The sequence below is a fragment of the Saccostrea cucullata genome, unplaced genomic scaffold (assembly GCF_032062105.1).
Source record: "Saccostrea cucullata isolate Sc308-1 unplaced genomic scaffold, CSIRO_AGI_Scuc_v1 ctg1292, whole genome shotgun sequence".
Taxonomy (NCBI): Eukaryota; Metazoa; Mollusca; class Bivalvia; order Ostreida; family Ostreidae; genus Saccostrea; species Saccostrea cuccullata.
Genome location: NW_026924296.1, coordinates 43793 through 65574, shown reverse-complemented (window position 1 = coordinate 65574; position 21782 = coordinate 43793). Strand labels below are relative to the sequence as shown.

The window sequence follows — 21782 nt, the reverse complement described above, 5'->3', positions numbered from 1 at the left end:
ATGTTAAAAATATATTCTAGGACTAATGGTGTCACAATAAAGTTTCTCGGGTGATCTCCCTTTGATTACATAGTGACCATGGAGACGAGATCGGGAGATAAAATTCAATACATTGTTTGTAAAATAAATAAGATTTGGGGGAAAGTGTATCCATTTTTTAAAAATATTTCAGCAAAATCAACGATAACGTAAAGCAAGATCAGCTGCGCTTGACTAAAAAGTCTTGGGTTAGGAATGAGTCACCATTATAAATTGCATCTTCATGCAGTCATGCTTATAGTCTTACATAGAGACTCCGAGAGACTTTCGTACTTTTTTTTTGCACCACAAAACAAAATAACTTATAATAAATGGTATATTTGCATTTAAAATCTAATTAAAATTTACAAAAGCAACATATAATCTTGTTTCTTATTAATTAATTTGGGTAAACCCCCATTATTTCCACTTTGGTGGTCGGTGCGAAGAGATTTGAATCGAACGAAAATTAAATATTTCGATGTGGCCACACCCCTCGAACAAAATAAGATAACACTCTATTTGTTCATTTTTTAATTTTCTTTTTAATGGTGTGAATTTTATTTTGTTCAAAGGGTGTGGCCACAGCAAATATTTGAATCAAAGACGAAAAAAATGCTAAATTTTGATAAAAAGTGGCAAAGTTCACGTATTTAGACGTTTTCTGCACAAATATGACGTCATCAAATGAAAATTTTGGCGTAAACTATTCAAGTTTGATACCTAATGATAATATTTCCGTAAATAATTTTCTTCTTCCCCTCACTTTATTTTTCCTAAAATCATTAGGCCAATTTAGCACATTCGTGGATTTAGCTCTTTGTGTTTGCTCTGCACCTCATTTGTTTTGTTTGAATAAACTTTTGATCTTGAATGTTGTTCGTTACCTTCATATATTTCATACTTTAAATAGAAGATTGTTCAGAGATTTTGAAAGGAAACCCTAGTAAAAAAGGACAAGATGGAGTTTATGTTATTTACCTTGACACGCCGAGAGAGGTCTACTGTGACATGACGACGGATGGAGGAGGATGGACGGTGAGTGGTGTGTTTTATACTCAATGTTATACATCGACAACACCTGGAGAGAGGTCTACAGTGACATGACGACAGATTGAGGAGGGTAGAAGGCGAGTAGTGTGTTTTATAGTCAATGTTATACATCGACAACACCTGGAGAGAGGTCTACTGTGCCATTACGACAGATAGAGGAGGGTGGACGGTGAGTAGTGTGTTCATTGTCAATGTTAAACATCGACAGCACCTGTAAAGAGGTATCTTGTGAAACGACAACAGATGGAAAAGGGTGTCCGCTGAGTAGTGTGTTTTATTGTCAATGTTATACATCGACAACACCTGGAGAGAGATCAACTGTGACGAGACCAGAGATGGAGGAGGATGGACTGTGAGTAGTGTTTTTTTTGTCAATGTTATACATCGACAACACCAGGAGAGAGGTCTACTGTGACATGACGACAGATGGAGGAGGGTGGACTGTGAGTGGTGTGTTTTATTGTCAAATTAATACATCGACAACACCTAGAGAGAGGTCTAATGTGTTATGAAGACAGATGGAGGGGGGTGGACGGTGAGTTGTGTGTTTTATAGTCAATGTTATACAGGAAAAACAACTGGAGAGAGGTCTACTGTGACATGACGACAGCTGGAGGAGGGTGGACGGTGAGTAGTGTGTTTTATAGTCAATGTTATACATCGACAACACCTGGAGAGAGGTCTACTGTGACATGACGACAGATGGAGGAGGGTGGACTGTGAGTGGTGTTTTATTGTCAAATTAATACATCGACAAGACCTAGAGAGAGGTCTAATGTGTTATGAAGACAGATGGAGGGGGGTGGACGGTGAGTAGTGTGTTTTTATTGTCAATGTTATACATCTACATCACCTGGAGAGAGGTCTACTGTGACATGACGACAGATGGAGGAGGGTGGACGGTGAGTAGTGTGTTTTATTGTCAATGTTATACATCGACAACACCTGGAGAGAGGTCTACTGTGACATGACGACAGATGGAGGAGGGTGGACGGTGGGTTGTGTGTTTTATAGTCAATGTTATACATTGACAACACCTATTGGACGGTAAGTAGTGGGATCATTGTCAATGTTATACATAGAGAATATCTGTAGAGAGGTATACTGTGACATGACGACATATGGAGGGAGTTGACGGTGAGTACGGAATAGTGATTTAATTTGTAAATAATTTAAATATTCTGAATTAGGTGTTTTTATAAGTTATGATCGGAATACAATATTGAATGTGAAAATATATGAATTATATGGATCCCGATCCAAAAGCCTGATACAATATACGTTTGCACTTTTTCATTTTTTTTTTTTTACAAAATGAAAACAATCTTCTTTAGTTACCTGAACAAACCAAGAATGCGACAAAATTGTTTATTAACTACGTAAAAACAAAAACAGAACGCTTATTATCATTCTCCTGTCATGTTCGATATTCAAAAAGTAGCGAAAAGCTGGTATTTTTCCATTCCACAACAAATTAGTAGGAAAGAAAATTATAGTGTCAATTTTTATTACAAGAAGCAAATAAGTAAATTTATAAATGTTGTTTACAGACAATTCAGAAAAGAGAAGATGGCGACTTGGATTTTTACAGAACATGGAACGAGTACAAAGAAGGGTTTGGGAATGCCTCTAAAAACTACTGGTTAGGTATGGAACATCTCAACATCCACTGTAAATGCAGTCTAAACACATTTTATGTGACAAAAAATGTAATAATTATCGTCCATACTTCTTTACTTTGAACATACTGACTCAATGATAAATTGTGTTTGCTGACAATGCCATTGTATCGACCATAGAACTTACGAAACAATGATTTTTTAACGACACTGCTGAATTCTTGTTTCATCAACTTGTTTGTCAATTACTAGTATCTACCTTGTTTTAGAAATTGTCCATGCGTAGAGCATGCTCTTGCGTATCGAATCAACTGAGATGTATACAAAGTTAAAGTCATCAAGTTTATCATAGAGCATGGTTTTTTGATTACCATTTACGTCTTTTTTCAATATCCAAGTATAAATGAGATGTGTCAGACCATGTGGTATCTTTTATCTCCAGCTCACCAGGATATATCGTATTGACATTGGAATGGAAATTGCCATTGTTAATTGACAATACGTCGTCGATATATCTAAATGTCGAGGTGAAGGCCACAGCAAGTTTTTTCTTCTTTTTACGCATAAGATTTTACACAAATTCTGCTTCATATGAATATAAAAATAGGTCTGCTAATAACAGGAAAAATAATTGAAAAAATATTCTTTAGAATGAAATTGTTTTTCCCGTTGGTTAAAATTCATGGTCATACAGCTTAAACGTTATTTTATGGTCATCTCCCAGGTGTTTTATAAAAATACTCTATACATTCCAAGTAAAATTGAACAGTAAACCATGTCACATTAACAGAAATTTTTTTGCAACACGCTTAGTTAAATGATTGGGAAAAATAGTCTGTTTAGTAATAGAATATTAATTTTGTCTACATGTCAACAAAGCACAAAAATTATGTACCATAAAGTTATGTGCCTGTTTTTTCCCTCTTTTAAGGAAATGACGCAATCTATGTGTTGACTAGACACAAGGACCAGGAACTCCGGGTTGAGCTACAAAGATTTAATGGCGAAAAAGCATACGCTAAGTACTCCACATTTTATATCGGCAATGAAGACAGCAAATACATACTCACTGTATCGGGGTATTCAGGAACCGCAGGTAGGTGTATATCTATCGATCTTACCAAATAGTCTAAAACATAACGTTCAGTCATTACAAGAGATTGAAAAACTGTTCGTAAATTAAATCAGATTATTTTGACTGGACTAAAAAACTAGTTTATGTAATGTTACGTTTGTTGCGTACGTCACAATTTGACTTACATTAAGAGAGAGAGAGAGAGAGAGAGAGAGAGAGAGAGAGAGAGTTTACTTGACGTCACAATTTAATTTTGTACGTTATGGAGACTTTTTTAGAGGATATATCTGTATATTTACTCTTTAAAATGATAAAAAGTATATTATGAGGATAAAAAATAATATCTGCTCAAGTTAAACTTGTAAACAAGTAAAGCTTTTTAAAAAAGCTTAACGTCTTTAGCAACAACCTTCAACAATAAATTAATTTACATCTTTCAAGTCGTATAATTCTTTTGAATTTCTTGATTTCGTATTTCTACATTAGATTTTTACTGGTATTAGCCCTATTGCAGTTGAATATTCATCTTCGTAAACTGATTGAGACCTCCGGCAAACCCCGGCCGACTCCATTAAATGTTACCTTCTTCAAACAAATGAGGGGAAAAGATTTGTGAAGCCAGCAAGCAATAGAAATAAAATCTTATTTGCAACGTGATGAAAATAAAGAGACCTGTTTAGTTATTGCTATTAAAAAAATTGTTATTTAGAATTAATTACTGCTGATTTTGTTGTTCGTTTTGTCATTTTTTTAAGATTGGAAATATTGAAAAATTGTTAAGTCGTACAAAAATTAGACTATCAGAAAGTTATCTCTCTTGCCTTGAACAGCATTTCAACCGATGAAATAATTGAAAATTTTCTCATTATGCAATTTTTACCAATCACAGAAGAGGGGAAGCGCAGAGTCCGAAGACTGTAAAATACCTCAACTATATTTTACTATCTTCCAAGGAAGACGGTAAAAATTCGATTGCAATATTTTAATCTTTAAAAAGATCATTTAATGTCTTTACAGCGTTAAATGTTCCATTCAAACTTTCAAGGTTATACTGTATAACATGGGTGAATTTTATCTCGATCCTTGAATATTCAGTATTACAATGCTAATACACCAAATATGTACGTGGAATCATTTCGGAATGATTACTTTTATAATCATACTTTTAGCAAATATGACGCAAAATGACTAAAAACAATCGACCCACTTAAAACCACCTGTGATATTATCAGTAATCAAAATACATTTTTAGAAATACATGATTTAACGTACATACACACAAATTAGAATGCCTTTGATACTAGTTTTATCTAAGAAAGTATGATATGCTATATAAAAATAATATATAACACATTTGTATGTAATTAGTACACTACGCAATTTAACCCATTTTACCCGTTTTTGTTATTGTTTCCAATTTCAGCTTTAGGTGATAGTTTGGGTCCACATAATGGTATGGGATTCACTACAAAGGACCAAGATAATGATAATAAAGCTAGTTACAACTGTGCTATAAATCATCAAGGTGCATGGTGGTACCATTTATGTACAAACTCAAATCTTAACGGGAAGTATGCACTGTCCGCGGTGACCAGCCATAAAAGTCCGTATTGGTATAGCTGGACAAACGGATACAGAGCACTACAAAGTACTGTTATGATGATAAGACACAAACGCCCGAGTTAATGGAAAAGCAGTTCTACATAATGATACAAACGAACCTACTTTCAATGACTTTTTTGTGTTTTCTAGTGTTTATTTATATTCTTTATTTTGTGATGATCTTGTTTTTTTTTCTGAGAACGATATAGTAAAACATATAAAAGCTTAACATAAAACATGTTATAATGAACGTAAACTAACGTTTACAAGAAAGTGAATTCCATTTCCCATGATTTTGAAATGTGTTGTTAACTAAACGAACCTAATAAATTAAGTTTGAACCCAAACAAAATTAACTGTTCCTTGCTGTTTGCTTTATGTACGTTTGACAGAACTAGCATTTCGCCCTCTAAATATGAACATTATATAAATTGTTTAAAAAACACTACACAATAAGGAAAGCTTTTTCACATTTATCGTATATACATATTTCAATATGTAGAATGTATCTGAAAACTTAATGTAATTAACATGTATTACTTTTTCTAATGTAATGAGTATAAACCCACTTTGAGACATCAATGTCATTGTTACAGTAATATTTTTTCGTATTTAGAATGAATACTCGAAATAGGTTGAAAAGCCATGCTGGACCAAATAATGATTATTTGCCGTTAGAAGTATTTTTTTTATAAGTAATACGAGTCTATAAGTGCTGATACGAGCATGATCTGTCACTGCTCAAAACCGTAAGTGCCGAGTACACATGCAGGTCAATTCAATATTTTAGTTCTCCGCCAGCACGTGGTGGCGCCTGAGTAGGAATAAATTATCTTCGATAGGCCGTAAAACATGACAAGTAAACAAAAGCAAACAATCAATATATTGATTCCACCATCTATCAGTGCTCTCAGTACTTTGATTATTAGATGATCTAGCATATAAAACACATAGCTAATTACTTTAGAATATCTGCAATATTTCAGAGTTGTCCTTGTTCACTGTGTTGCTGACAGCCACGTTTTTTTTAAGCTAAATTGAATTTAAACTTTGTCTACGAATAAATTCTGAAATTAATTGGTAATTGTTTTAAATTTGTGATATTTACGAAACACAACTGATTTAAATTGTGAAATTTACATGAAAGTTCCCTTTTTATTTAAAGAGACATACTAAATCAATAGTAAACTTATCAAAATTACGCCATGTATGACTTTTATCATTATTTGTTTAAATGAAATAATTAAGACTTTACATCTAAATTTCATATTAATTAAGGCCAAACGATACGTTTCCAAGATATCTCTTTAGTACATCTTCATAATGTATGAAAATATAATAGTCTGGTCCGATTTATAGAAAAAATACTTCTGACGGCAAATAATTATTATTTGGTCCAGCATGGTTTTTTAAAACCTATTTCGAGTATGCTGAGTCCGAAAAAATATGTTGGACTTCATGAAAATGGCGTTAAAGAGGGCGATTCAAAATGGCGGTCATCCAATTTTTCTAATTTTCTCTTAATGTCACTCAAAATGGAGAAATTATGTGAGAATATCTCAAAGAGTGTAATACAAGTATAAAAATGATAATAGAATGCTGACATTATTAATTTAACTCAGAAAATTCAGTCATTTCTACACTTAATTCGAATACTCTCTGAATTTTTGTCTAGTGTTTCATATTCTGCTTTGTTCAGGATTTTAGAACATATGCAAATATCCATACACTGCAGATTTGTATTTTTTCTCTGCATCCCACTATTCTACAACTGAATTATGGTGCAGCTATAAGTTAATTGTCAAAATGGCGATTCAAAATGGCGGATATTCATTTATTTTTTCAAATTATTTCTTAATGTCGTTTACCAAGGAGAAAAGATTTGTGAATATCTTACTGAGCGTAGTACAGCTTTGTAAATGCAAACAGAACACTAATTTGATCACTTTAAATGGGAAAATTTAGTCGTTTAAATTTGAAATATGTTAATTCGCTCAAAATGGCAATTCAAATGACGTCTTATACACTTGAATTTCGTAGAAACTGCTTAATTTTGAGTCGTTTTGCAGAAAATAAATAATTACAGCTTGTTTTTATATATATTGTGTATATATACATTATATTGATTAGTCCATTAAATATGAACAAACAAAACATACTTGAAAAGATAATTTTTTTTCTGGAAATAGTTTAAACAAACTCGACTTAAGAGTTTCCAAATTTTTTTCCCTTCGTATTTGACTGTATTTTAAAGGCTTTGAGCCCCCGTCCACCTAAAATCACTCCTAAATCCTTTCATCAACTCGCACTTCGACTTCAACATCCCTCGGCAGACCATCATATATAACTGTAGAAATTCTTGTCTTCTTCATCGAAAACTTTGTTCTAGCTTTTTAGCACTTATAAGAACTTAGTATTATCCCCTAACATCTTCTATCCCAGCTTATTTTGCTATATGTTTCAGTATGTCTTCGGAATTTTGGTATTTTCAATACTGAAGTAAAATGGTGCCCCGTGTCAAGGATGACAACCCCCTGGGCACGTAAAAGATCGTTTCTCTGTAGTTCGAAAAAAGAATAAGCTCATTGGGGGCCGCCAGAGAAACAAAAATCCTTCAAAAATTGATTTAAACTGATAGTCCGCCGAAACATGGCTGAAAAATTGCCGACTCGACAGCTCACTAAATGATACCCCTGTCTCCCATATGAATATAATAAACGTGTCCATTATTTGCTATGGAAAACCCAAGATATGTGTTGGATCAAAAAGTAAAATTTGAGGCCACAATGGCAATATGTTATAAAGATTCTGTGAAATTTTCATCAAATTTCATTCAGTGGTATGAGAGGAGTTGCGGATAAGAGATAGGAACCCCAAAGCGTAACAGACGGACGGACGGGCATACCGATTACTCTATACCCTGACGCTTTTCAAGCGGGGGGTATAAAAAAATCTCTGATATTCAAGACATGTAGCCCTTTATTTTGTGACCTCATATAGATTTGTTGTTTTTTGGGGTATAAAGGTCATTCTATTAGCAAGAAAATTCTCAAACTTTATTATCTTGAATCACATCGTGAGCATATTTTGGTCAGAAAAGTTGTAAAATTATGCAATTTAAGAGCTCCTGCAGATTCCTCGTGATTCCTATCACTTACAAGCTTTCGTACCAAAAGGCCTAAGCCATTCTTGATTTCGATCTATTATTTGAGAATGCAGTTGAATCTTTGACTGAGAATAAAAAAATGCAAATGTAGGGACACATGCAGAATCAGAGATGGACAATCAAGAAAATGTATGGTTTACGGATATTATATTGATAATTCTTAATAAATACATGTATGTTTACATTGGATATTATAATATATTTAGATTAATATGATGCAACAATTACTACCCCTCTAATTGGTCGTGGTTAATCATTTAAAAAATCATACTAAGTTATTTTACCTAGATCTTCCACATAAACATAAAAAAAAATTTCCACACTGTGCAACTGGACTAAACATAGATCAAGGATTTCCAACTGAATGATCAGATGCCTTAATGTTCGGGGAATACTGCTCTTGGGGTAGCTTAATTTTCATATTGTCCTCAGAACAGCAATTATTTTTGTACTTTTTATATGAAGAAGTATAGTGAGACAGGTTGGTTCAACTAGGGTATACGGATAAGTAGTTCCATAAAACCGATTAACATCTATCAAATTTAAAATTTGATAAGAAATAGTTCCTTTTATAGTAGATAGTGGGAATAATTTGCCTTATTACTTCAAATAAATCCTTTTAAAAATAGTCCATAAGAAGTCCCCGTTAGAAAATGTTTGTCAATTCCACATTGAACCTACATTGACATTAAAAGGGTCTAATGTTACTAATCAACAGTGTCACCACAAAGGTCGACAGGTCGACAGTTGACACCTCTTATTGGTTAACCTACAATATTATCCCAAAGGTCGACAGGTTGACAGTTGACACCTCTTATTAATTTTTAAACCCATCTGAGATGTAAGGGTTAGTTTTTAAATCCACTTGAGAGATAAGGGTTAGTATTCAAACCAAGCTGAGAGATTAGGTTTAGTACAAGAACCTCCTGAGAAATTAGGGTTAGTTTCGAACCCACTGAGAGATTAAGGTTAGTTCTCGAATCCACCTGAGGGATTAGGGTTAGTTCTCGAATCCACCTGAGAGATTAGGTTTAGTTCCAGAACCCACCTGAGATATTAAGGTTAGTTCCAGAACCCACGTGAGATATAAGGGTTAGTTCCAAAACCCACTTGAGAGATTAGGGTTAGTTATCAAACATGATAGATTAGGGTTATTCCTCTATCCAACCTAGGGGTTAACCAATCGATCTGTCTACCCGCCGACCTATCGACTCGTCAACTTGTAACCCGTCGACCTGTCAACCTGTCAACCCGTCGACCTGTCTACCCGTCGACCTGTCAATCCGCCGACCTGTCAACCCGTCGACCTGTCGACCCGTCGACCTGTCATCCCGCCGACCTGTCAACCCGTCGACCCGTCCACCTGTCTACCCGTCCACCTGTCAACCCGTCGACCTGTCTACCCGTCGACCTGTCATCCCTGTCGACCCGTCGACCTGTCATCCCGCCGACCTGTCAACCCGTCGACCTGTCGACCCGTCGACCTGTCAACCCGTCCACCCGTCCACCTGTCAACCCGTCGACCTGTCAACCTGTCAACCCGTCGACCTGTCTACCCGCCGACCCGTGTACCCGTCAACTTGCAACCCGTCGACCTGTCAACCAGTCGACATGTCAACCTGTCGACCTGTCAACCCGTCGACCTGTCTACCCCTCGACCTGTCAACCCACAGACCTCTCAACCCGTCGACCTGTCAACCCGTCCACCTGTCTACCCGTCTACCAGTCAACCCGTCAACCTGTCAACCAGTCGACTTGTCAACCCATCGATCTGTCAACCTGTCGACCTGTCAATCTGTCTACCCGTCTACTTGTCGACCTGTCAACCCGTCGACCTGTCTACCCGTCAACCAGTCAACCCGTCGACCTTTCAACCAGTCGACCTGTCAACCCGTCGACCTGTCTACCAGTCAACTTGTCAACATGTCGAATTGTCAACCAGTCGGCCAGTCAACCCGTCGACCTGTCATCCTCTCAACTTGTTGACCTGTCAACCCGTCTTCTGCTGAAACAATTTTTGTAAATTCCCTTTTATTATTCAACAACGCGCATTAATTCAAATTTGGCGTATGAAAATATTTTACCGGGACTACTTATCCATATATCCTAGGTAAAATGTCTTCGGAATTGTCGTCAAAAATATCTCTTAACAATAGAAGTAATTAAACAAAAATCTGTGTTATAAATATCCTAAGTCATTAACAAAATTATCCTCCAACTTAAATTGCAATTTGAACACATTTCATGAATTAAAAAAACTGTAATTTATTTTCTGCAAAACGAACCAGAATTAGGCAGATTGGGTATTCAACCCAAAATTAAGCAGTTTCTACGAAATTCAAGTGTATAAGACGTCATTTGAATTGCCATTTTGAGCAAATTAACACATTTCAAATTTAAACGACTAAATTTTCCCATTTATTTTAAGTGCTCAAATTAAATTAGTGTTCTGTTTGCATTTTACACAGCTGTACTACGCTCAGTAAGATATTCACAAATCCTTCCGCCTTGGTAAACGATATTAAGGATTCGCGGGTATGTTAAGGAAGCATATTAGTAATTTCTCGGGAAATATAGACTTTTTGAAGAAAATTTAGTTTAATAAATTACCAAAACCACTGATAAACGTAAACTGTTAATTACTACTGCATACAGATAAAAGCGTGTCTAACGCAAAGACTTGCATCACCGCCACGGCATCACGTGACTTCTATTTATAGCAAAATATTCCTTAATTAAAAGACTTACGGAACAACAATAACCCGGAGTTTGATAATTTCTTTTAGTATGTAATATAGCTGAAAAACATCTATTTTGTCTAAAAAGTGCTGCTAGAATCCCACTATATTGTCCGTAAAATATTTATTCCACACATTCGCACGAAACCTTACCCTTTGTTTTTAATTTTATACATATGAATCGAGATTTTTTGTACAACCATGCTTAACTCGGGATTCTAGCAGCACTTTCCAAGTTTGTCAAAACGCAAACTTTCAATCTGTACAAATCGTATGTTTTGAAATATCCAGCTTATTGTTGTTCTGTTGCAATTGTTGTTCAAGAATGACGGACGATAGGCCGACCGGGATAGGTAATATAGGTGACTGTCTTCGAAAGAGAATATAATCGATGAAAATAAATTAGCATACCTGTTTAATTAATTGAACTCCATATGAATTTAACGCAATATTTCCTATATTTCCTTTTAAACTCCATTAAACGTATCTTTGAACATGCCGTATTAGCCAAATTCTCTTTACACGACATGATCAATTTCCAAGTTACATGATGTACACATATGACGTCATCGGTGGTAGATTTCAATCATAATGACTGCTGCAGCATAACAAAATAAAAACATTTTATTTTTGTTAATGTTTACACGTTTCAAATCACTTTCTAGAGTTAAATTACATAGCTAAATACCAATATTACGAAAACCTGATTTCTAAAATTGACGTCATCTTGCCTACTATGACGTCATAATGCAGCACTGATTTATCCAAGGTAGAATATTTTGTATGCTTCCTTATTCCCTCTGCGTTAAAGAACTTGAAGTAAAAAAGGTGAATATCCGCCATTTAGAATCGCCATTTTGACTTTTTATATACAGCTGCACCATCATTCAGTTGTAAAATAGTGAGATGTAGAGGGAAAAAATACAAATCTGCAGTGTATGGATATTTGCAAATGTAAAATCCTGAACAAAAATGAATATAGAAACAATAGACAAAAAATCAGAGAAAATTCGAATTAAGTGTAGAATTGACTACATTTTCTGAGTTTAACTAATAATATTAACAACCTATCAAATTTATTTTATTGTTTTATTACACTCAGTTAGATATTTACTCAATACTTCTCCATTTTGAACGACATTAAGAGAAAATTAGAAAAATTGGATGTCCGCCATTTTGAAAGGCCATTTTGACCTCTTTAATGCCATTTTCTTGAAGACCAGCATACTTTTTCGGACTCAGCATACTCGAAATAGGTTAAAAAACTATGCTTGACTAAATAATAATTATTTGCCGTTTGAAATTATTTCTAGCCTTCTTTTTACAAATCAGGACCAGACTATAAAACATTTAAATTATTTCTTATATCTAAGCCGGTTTCTAATTGTTTTTAAAAGATTGATACACTAAAATTGTGATTTTGGCAAACAAAGTTTTTTCCCTAGAGGATTATATAAGAAATGTCATCCTCTGGTATCTCTCACAAATGCCCGGTAAGGTACCTCAATTTTTTACGAGTGAACATGTTAAAGTAGTAATTCTTCAATGACAAAATCTTGGGAAAAATTATATATTATTGAGGAACGTCTCGTTTGTCCTTAAAGTAATAAAAAAATGAGTTTCGACCTAAAAATGCAATTATTTTTTAAATTGCAGTTTATCTCTTGAGTAGTTAAAAATAATATTATTAAATACATGTAGTTATATATAATATGTAATAATGAAGTTGATAGTCACGTTTTGTTACCATTAATAGCTTTAGCATCTGTGTTCTCTGTTTGATTTCCTTTTTATATCCTGTACTTACACAAGGAAATTAAGAAGCTACATCTAAAGTTCAGAGTAAATTGAGATTAAACGACGTAAGACCTTTAAAAGACAATTGGTTGCTATCTTGTAGTTTTTTGAAATAGTAACATATAACATAATTAAATAATTGTCTGATGTCACAGCGTCAGACATTACTAGATTTGACCAGGGCTTATTTATGCAATCGTTCCGTAAAATTGGTTAGATAGTTCGATGATGGAAATTTCGATAAATCCATAATCTCTAAAGACGCATGTAATTCGTTCCAGGGGGAAATGAGCTTTTATTTACATTACTGGATCATCTTGTCTTTAAGATAATCCGTGCTTTCATCTTTGAACATGTCCGTTTCAGTTCTCTTTTTAAAAACGATGCCCTATTGTATATAAATCTCACTGTTATTTTTGTTTTGTGTATCAAATATTAAGACATTTTACATTTTATGGTTAATTATTTGATTGCCTTTTTTCAGTAAAATTAAACCTTTTACATTGAATTACTAGGACCTAAGCATAAGGCACGTAGTCAAATATTTCCTCTTAGTTGCCCAGCTCCCAGTATTGTAAAAACTGATAATACAGTGCCGGAGATCCAACGATTATAGTTTAGACGATATTTCATCGTAAATTCAAATATAAAATTCGAAGAAATCAACAGACTAATGTATTGGTGTATTGGAAGCTTGGAATCTATTAATTTTATATGCTTTTCAAACAAATTTTCTAACTGTTACATAAAACATATAAAAAATCAGTTTAAAATGTTCTTGATTCTTGATTCAAATGGAAAAAAATCCGATTGTTCCATTAGTTGTCTTTAAAAAATAAAACGGGAACCGTGTAACAACTTTGATGTGAATCTTAGATATTGTTGATTTCAACTTGTAATAAATTTGTAATAAATAGATTAAAAAATCTATTAAAATTTTTAGCTCTTCTGAGCCAAAGGCCTGAGATAAGGAATCACGTCCAAATTTGTAAATAGTCAAGTTTGTTGGGGATGCCAGGGACACTAACGACAGTTTAGAAGCGTAGTACATGTATAAATAATGGACTTTCTCTTATTATCTGCCTTGCCAACTTCGTTAATGCCCTGGCATACCCAGCAGACCTAAGTAATTCTTTAAATTTTGTAAAAATAAGAGTTTGTAGTCACTCACTCTTACTTTACCAAATTAATGTAGCATGAATAAAACTTTGTAATCAGTCACTGTTACAATACCACATTAATGTAGTACAAATAAGAGTATGTAATTAGTCAATGCTTCAATACCACATTAATGCCGTACAAATAAGACTTTGTATTTACTCAATGCTTCAATACTACATTAATGTTGTACAAATAAGACTTTGTATTTAGCAATGCTTTAATGCTACATTAATGTTGTACAAAGAAGACTTTGTATTTAGTTCATGCTTTAATACCACATTAATGTTGTACAAATCAAATAGTAATTTTTCAATTTTAAAGAATCACATTTATGCTGTACAAAAAGTTTTTGTAATGTGTCAGCTTTTAAAACAATATTGTGTAGATTGTACTATGTAATTTTGGGCACGTCTAAGCTGAAAGCTCATGCAAGTGAGCTTTTCTGATGACCAGTTGTTCGTCGTAAGTCCGTCTGTCTGTCTGTCCGTCTGTAAACTTTTCACATATTCAACTGATTTTCAAGAATCAGCGGGTCAATTTTAAAGAAAGCTATTAAAAAGCCAGAAAAACTTCAACTTATGTGGAAGCATCCTGGGATAAAGTGAATTCTTAATTGTTCAAGTCATGATCCCCGGGGGTTAGGTCGGGGTCACAATGTGCTTTTTTATAATAAAATCATAAATAATTTGTTGTCTTTTCGTTGATTTTTAACTTGTCACTGATATATGTCAAAAGGATTATTTATTTGTCAATGATGGACATTTGTTGCATTAAATCAGGGTCAGAAATCAGCACAACTATATTCTGTGTAAATCATCTGTTAAGAAGGCGCTTAATTCAAATTAAATAAGTGGAATAAAGGACAACTTTAAGGTACACCACAAGACCACTGAAATAAATCTACTTATTCCTTGGGAATTGTGGACACTCAAGTCTACTAATACCTTAAGACGCCTAAATCTACTAAAATCTTAAAAGTAGAGGACGCCTATATCAACGTATATTCCTAAGAATAGACTTGTTCAAGTCTCTATATTTAAGTGCTCTCTTTCAAACTATCTATGTTTAATAACATTAGAATATGGTAGAGAGCAGAGGACAACAATACAAAAAAGAACAAAGACTTTATAAAATACATATAAAAAATAAGCAATTAAAACATAGCGACTTGAGCAAGAAGGATATGGAGATAACGAACATTATTCAATCTCAAAGTCCATAAAGCAATACAAAATAAGAGCAGAGCAAACACGGACCCCCGAAACATCAGAGGATCAGGTGCCATGGAGGAGTGAGCATCCCCTGCCGACCGGTCACACCCGCCGTGTGCTCCTTGTCATGATTAGGAAATAACGGAAAAATCCGTTGTCAATTTAGTGTACAAATAATGGACTAACAATATGTATGGAAAACGTCAGTGAGCATTTGACTCAATAATAAACTGTATTTGCTTACAAGGTCATTTTATTGACTATAGAACTTACGAAATGATGACTTTAAACGAGACTGCTGATATTCTTTTTTCATCAATTTGCTTGTCAATAATTTACCTCGTTTTAGAAATTGTTCATACGTAGAGGATGCTCTTGCGTATCGAATCAACTGAGATAAATATACTCTGTATGCAGGTGATGAAAGTATATTGATGCAAAAGTGAGGGAAATTGACGATAAAAAGTTACTTATCACGATTATCATATAGCGTGTTTTGTAACAACGCACTTTGAAAAATTACGCACTTTGAAAATAATTTTCAAAGTGCTTTTAATTTGGGATTCTTTAATTCTTTTCAAAGTGAGTTTATATCGACCATATTAACGCACTTTGAAAAAGGTGTATGGATTGGTCAATATTCTTGCAAATCTTAGGTATGATAAAAAAAAGATTGGACCTGCTACCGACGACTATGTAAAATGTACAAGAAAAAAAAGTCGGGATGATAGACCTTCTACTCGACTTTTCCTTGTTCTCAATGATGTAATGAGTACATGTAAATTTAAAAAGTTTTTCAATAGTTATATTTATTTTAAATTGATTGTCTCAATTACTAGAATAAGTCTACAATTTTTTTTTATACAATTTTTTTCAAAGTGCGTTAAATGTCTCATGGCAAACAATGTTTATGTACACTCTTAACGCACTTTGAATTTTTTTCTCAAAAATTGTTGAGTGTCCCAAATGTAACGCACTTTGAAAAAAAATTCAAAGTGCGTTGATTTTGTCCCAATTTTAAAGCACTTTGAAAAACAATTTTCACACACATTTGCCACAGTGGTTCTTAGATTACCATTAACGTCTTTCCAAGTAAAATATCCAAGTATGAAACAGATGTGCAAGGCTTTGTAGTATCTTTTATCTCAAGCTCTCCAGGATATATTGCATCGACGTAGGAATGGAAATTACCATTGTCAACTGACAATACGTCGTCGTAATATCTCATTATATATATTGTATTTTAGAAGAACTTGTATACGTCAGATGTTGCTACTTAAAAATTCCAAAAAACCTCTGGACAATTTTAATTCACAAGATTTTACCAGATTAACAGCATAAAGGTTAACAAGTTTTCAACTTTATACATTAAAATGGTCGGTCCCCTGTCGCAGTAGGCGTTGGCACGTCAAAGAACCATCACTGCTCATAGGCCCTGAGTGCCGAGTATAGGTCTAAAATTGAAGCCCTTCACCGGCATACGGTCACGTCTCCATATGAGTGAAAGGGAAGTTAAACAATATACAATCAATCAGTCACAATCAATCACAACCATTCCGCAAGATAAAGTAAAATCCAGGCCTTTTGATATCATTGAAAACTGTTTTTTCAATAAAAATGGAACATGAAAGTTTATATACCTTGTCATTGGTCATTTGCAAAATTATTTAAAAGTACATTTGATTTGTATAAATTTTCGCGAGATTCGTAAGAGCCCAGTCATCGCGAATATTTCTCGCTACAAACAGGTCTTTAAATTAATGTGCCTCATAACAACAGATTTCAAAATGGCTTGATTGCGAAAATTAATAAATAATTAATTGTCACAAACTAGTTTATCCCCTTTAAATCGCGAAATAAAGTTGTTCCAAATAAAAGTTGGTTTACAGTGTATCGACGACATATTGTCAATTAACAATGGTAATTTCCATTTTCATGTGGATTAGATATGCCCAGGAAAGCTTGAGATTAAAGAAACAGTAGAGTCTGAAACATTTGTTTCAGATTTTGATGTCACTTAAAAAGACGTTAATGGTAATCCAACAACAGTTATACTGTATAAAAAACATGATGACTTTAACTTTTCCTTCGAGAACTTCTCTTACTAATGCAGGAATATATCTTCATCACCTACATACGGAGTTTATATATCTCAGTTGATTCGATACCCAAGGTCATTCTGTACGTATGAGCAATTTCTAAAACGAAGTAAATTCTTGACAAGAAAGTTGATGAAACAAGAATATCAGCAGTCTCGTTTGAATTCATCATTTCGTAAGTTCTATGGCCAATACAATGACCTTGTCAGCAAATACAATTTATCATAGAGTCAAATGCTGACTGACGTTTTTCATACCAATTGTTAATTCATTATTTATACACTGAATTGATGACAGATTTTCTGTTATTTCACGATCATAACTATGAGCAAACAGTGGAGATCTGCAGTCAGCAGGGGATTCTCACTCCTCCATGGCATCTGATCCCACATTTGATGTTTTGGATGTCCGTGTTTGCTCTGCTCCTATTTTGTATAGATTTATGGACTTTGAAATTGAATACTGTTCGTTATCTCCATATATTTCATATAGACAGCTTGTTAAAAACAAGGTAAATTATTGTCAAACAAGTTGAGGAAACAAGAATTTCATCTGTCTCGTTCCAAAGTCATAATTTTGTAAGTTTTATGGTTGATACAAGGACCTTGTCAGAAAATAAAATTTATCATTGAGTCAAATGCTTACTGACTTTTTCCATACTCATTATTAAACCATTATTTTTAGACTGAATTGACGACGGATTTTTCCGTAATTTCTTGAATCATGACAAAGAGCACACGGTGTGACCAGTTGGCAGCTAATGATCAGTCTTCAATGTCATCTGATTCCACCACTGATGTTTTGGAGATCCGTGTTTGCTCTTCTACTATTTTGCATTGTTTTATGGACTTTGATTTTGAATACTGTTCGTTATCCCCTTATCCTTCATTGTCCACCACTTGGACCGCAGTTTGGTAGTTTGTCAGTCCAATTTGAATAACCAGTATACCATCGTTACCTCTTATCAACCTGAGGAGAAATCCTGAGGTCTGTGATGTTGTTGTCGGTTTTTGTAAGAATTTTGTGGCCTTTGTTGTTGCGACAGGGCACCCACCCCCCTTCCGTCACTGGCACTGATTAATAATTTCGATTGTTTTTATTTTCATTTCAACACACGCAATATAGTCATAATAATGCACAAAGTTCACAATTAAAGACACTTCCACTTTCATTGACTTCCAAAGTTATTATCCTCTTTCTCTCATGTGTTCTCAGGGCATGCCCATATCAATATCTCTTATTCCCAGTTTCTCACACAAATCAACCTAATGCTTACTTTCATCTCTCAGAACTCTATCACGCACAATAAACAACGATAGCAGAAATGACGAACAAACAAATTATATACCCATGCTTGCTCACTCTCTTTCTCTCTAACTAGCTAAAATGACACTCTTGGGAAACAGGGTTACAACGCCTGAGCCGCGCACCTGCAACCTATCAGAACTTCTTTGACATCGTTAAAAGAGCATGTAGAATGTTGCAATTACTGATCTCATAAACATATGAGCTAGTTTTCTTTGAAGTTTGCGTATAAATTAGAGAGGTTTAGCAAGCTGACTACAAGTTAGAATCACACAAACTTGTACTTGTACTTGTACTTGTACTTGTAAGTTTTTGAATGTTAAAGTGGTTTACGTTTAAAAATCACCCGAAAAAGTAATGATTTTAATACGTATATCACCGTTTTACATAAATATATGCAAGTACTTTTGAGAAAAAGATTTTACAGATTTCTTATATTTTTAATTGGTCAAAGGCTGTTTCGAAAATCTAGATGTTGTGATTTTAACACCCTTTAAATTAATATTTTTCAATTACTGACGTTCAGTTCTTTTATCAGTATTTGCATTAAATATTCAGGTTTTAGAAAAACGCACACTTTGTGAAAAATAAACATTTGTTAAAGAATTAAAATCTACAAGTTTTTACTTACGTGTACTTGGCAATCTACACGTAACCTGCGTAAGAAGATACGTGTAGAAATTCGTCATTAGCAAAAGTGATGACGTAATGCACAAATTTTTGGTGCTACACCTACACGTATGCGTACACGTTAGGCTGCTAATTAATAATGCTAAACCTCTGTGTTATTATAAAACTTTACATTTTTAGTAAGTTAATGTATGGAAGTATTTGAAATTATCCGAATTTTGTGTTATTATGATTAAGAGATTATAGATCCTACATTGGAAGACAAAGAGCTATAAGGCTCTTAACCCTCCCCCACCCCCAAAATAAATAAATATTATCAAATAAGTTTTTCTCAGGCAAAGACGCATCTGATGAAACGCTATTGCATTAATCAATTTATTGACATATTGAAAAGTTTCGTTTTTTTTTTACTAAGGTGGAAAAAGATGATGGAGTTACGCTCCTTTTAATACAAGTATTAATAGGAAAATATTGTATACTACACTATCTGTCTTTTGTGCTTTACGATTTAAAGTAAAGTACATATTAAGATCAATATGAACGTAACGATCAGTTAATTTCATCATTTTGTTGACTGAGAGAGGACATTAGAATTATACAAGTAAAAAAACAAGTTATGTTGAGAGGACACAGGGTATCATACAGGTTAAATAAGTTATGATGAGAGAGGACACAATGAAACATATGGAGATAACGAACATTATTCAAGATCAAAATGCCACAAGTACAAAACAGGAGCAGGGCAAACACGGATTTGCTAAACATCAGAGTGCCATAAAGTAGTGAACATTCACTGCCGACTGTTAACACCCGCCGTGTGATCCTTGTAAGCTGTGATGATAATGGACACAGGGCATCATACAGGTAAATTAGTACTGATGAGAGGACACTGGGTTCTTATACAGGTAAATATAACGATGAGAGATTACACTAGGTTAACCAAAAAATAAGAATTGTGTTTTCCTTACAGTCAGGTGAAAAGGACCACAGAAAGATCAACTCATTAATAGTGCATAGTGAGCAGCCTTGACAATGACGTCACTGAAATTTGTTAAACTAGCTTTTGTTTCTCCAAAATCAAAGTATGGTTTATTAAAAGTTGAGGAAAATCTGTTTTGAAAACGAGATTACGTATATGAAATATCTTTTATTACAGTTGGTTAAAAGTCGGCAGTTACTTTGATACAGTTAATGAAACTACTTTTTTCATCTTTTGTACAAAATAAATCAAGAAGAATTTTTTTGTAGGATTAAGGATCATTTTTATGATAGCAAAATTACCCTCTTAAATCACAAAAAAGTTTCCTTTTAGCATAAATCCTCCCCTTTTTATCTTCACATTTCATGATCACTGTTTTTTATCTCACCTTTTTCACTTCTGCTTTGTTGGGTACAAATGTACAACACGTATAAAACTAATCATGTCTTTCTATGCAATTTGAAATATTTTCTTTGCATATTTTTATATTTCCCAGGAAAAAACTTGCTAGACCCGTTCTCTATTGTTAAATAGAACATTTATTTAACAATTTAATATGCTTGCATATATATTATAAGATACATCTGCATATGAATAATTTTTAAAACGAGGTAAAAAAATTAAGAAACAAGTTAATGAAACAAGAATATCGTCAGACTCGTTTAAAGTCACCAGAGAGAGAAAGAAAAGAGAGAGAGAGCAAAAGAAAGAGAGAGAGAAAGAAAATGAGAGAGAGAGAGAGGGAGAGAGAGGAAAAATGACTAAAAAGATATTCAAACAAAAAGTCTCTGCTTTTGGATCTTTTAAAATTAAGTTTCAGTTGCTCTTTGTTTTGTTTTTCATTAAAGATCTATATGCAGTATATTGCATATATTTGCCCCCACAAAAGTCAAATTTTGAAAACTTCCTGAAATGTGCAGAATTCAATAAAATGTATGAGAAATATAAATTAACAGAAAATACTATAGTGTCAAAGCAGTGTACTCACAATTTTTGTTTTTATGACGTCACAAACTAGTCCAATTTTATATCCTTTTTCAGGAAGAGGACAAAATGGACAAAATTTCAACAATTTAAGCTTTAAAATTCATAGAGCGCAAGTTTGTTCAGGATCAATATCGACATATTGCATTGATATTAACATTCTAAACATTATTTCAAAATATTGATCCTGAACACACATGCGCTCGGTGACTTTTACTCAAAAAATCTACGAAATATGTACATTTTTCTGTAAAATTCATAAAAAACTTAAATTTACGTCATGGTTGTGACGTCATTACGTACATATGGCGTCATTACTTATGAAAATATTCAGTGCTTTGAAGT

At 33.8% G+C, this 21782-nt stretch overlaps 2 protein-coding genes across 2 annotated transcripts; both read left to right on the top strand.

Moving 5' to 3' along the window:
• The first annotated feature begins 908 nt into the window (after nt 1–908).
• LOC134266157 (ficolin-1-like) lies at nt 909–5455 on the top strand. Its single transcript, XM_062748395.1, has 4 exons — nt 909–1056; nt 2622–2718; nt 3622–3786; nt 5195–5455. The coding sequence occupies exons 1-4, from the start codon at nt 1030–1032 to the stop codon at nt 5449–5451; spliced, it is 546 nt and encodes a 181-aa protein (XP_062604379.1). The 5' UTR covers nt 909–1029; the 3' UTR covers nt 5452–5455.
• Nucleotides 5456–8992: 3537 nt separating this feature from the next.
• On the top strand, nt 8993–10556 carry LOC134266162 (mucin-2-like). The gene is made up of 2 exons (XM_062748397.1): nt 8993–9014; nt 9706–10556. Exons 1-2 carry the CDS (start codon nt 8993–8995, stop codon nt 10554–10556), a joined length of 873 nt encoding a protein of 290 aa, XP_062604381.1.
• Nucleotides 10557–21782: the final 11226 nt, after the last annotated feature.

What these genes read in the sequence shown, in the direction of transcription:
- LOC134266157 (XM_062748395.1), top strand. Translation starts at nt 1,030, where the DNA reads ATGACGACGGATGGAGGAGGATGGACG. An exon ending in CGGATGGAGGAGGATGGACG is followed by an intron (nt 1,057 to 2,621) that starts GTGAGTGGTGTG and finishes TGTTGTTTACAG; the next exon opens with ACAATTCAGAAAAGAGAAGA. An exon ending in GGGGTATTCAGGAACCGCAG is followed by an intron (nt 3,787 to 5,194) that starts GTAGGTGTATAT and finishes TTTCAGCTTTAG; the next exon opens with GTGATAGTTTGGGTCCACAT.
- LOC134266162 (XM_062748397.1), top strand. Translation starts at nt 8,993, where the DNA reads ATGAAGAAGTATAGTGAGACAG. An exon ending in GAAGAAGTATAGTGAGACAG is followed by an intron (nt 9,015 to 9,705) that starts GTTGGTTCAACT and finishes TATCCAACCTAG; the next exon opens with GGGTTAACCAATCGATCTGT.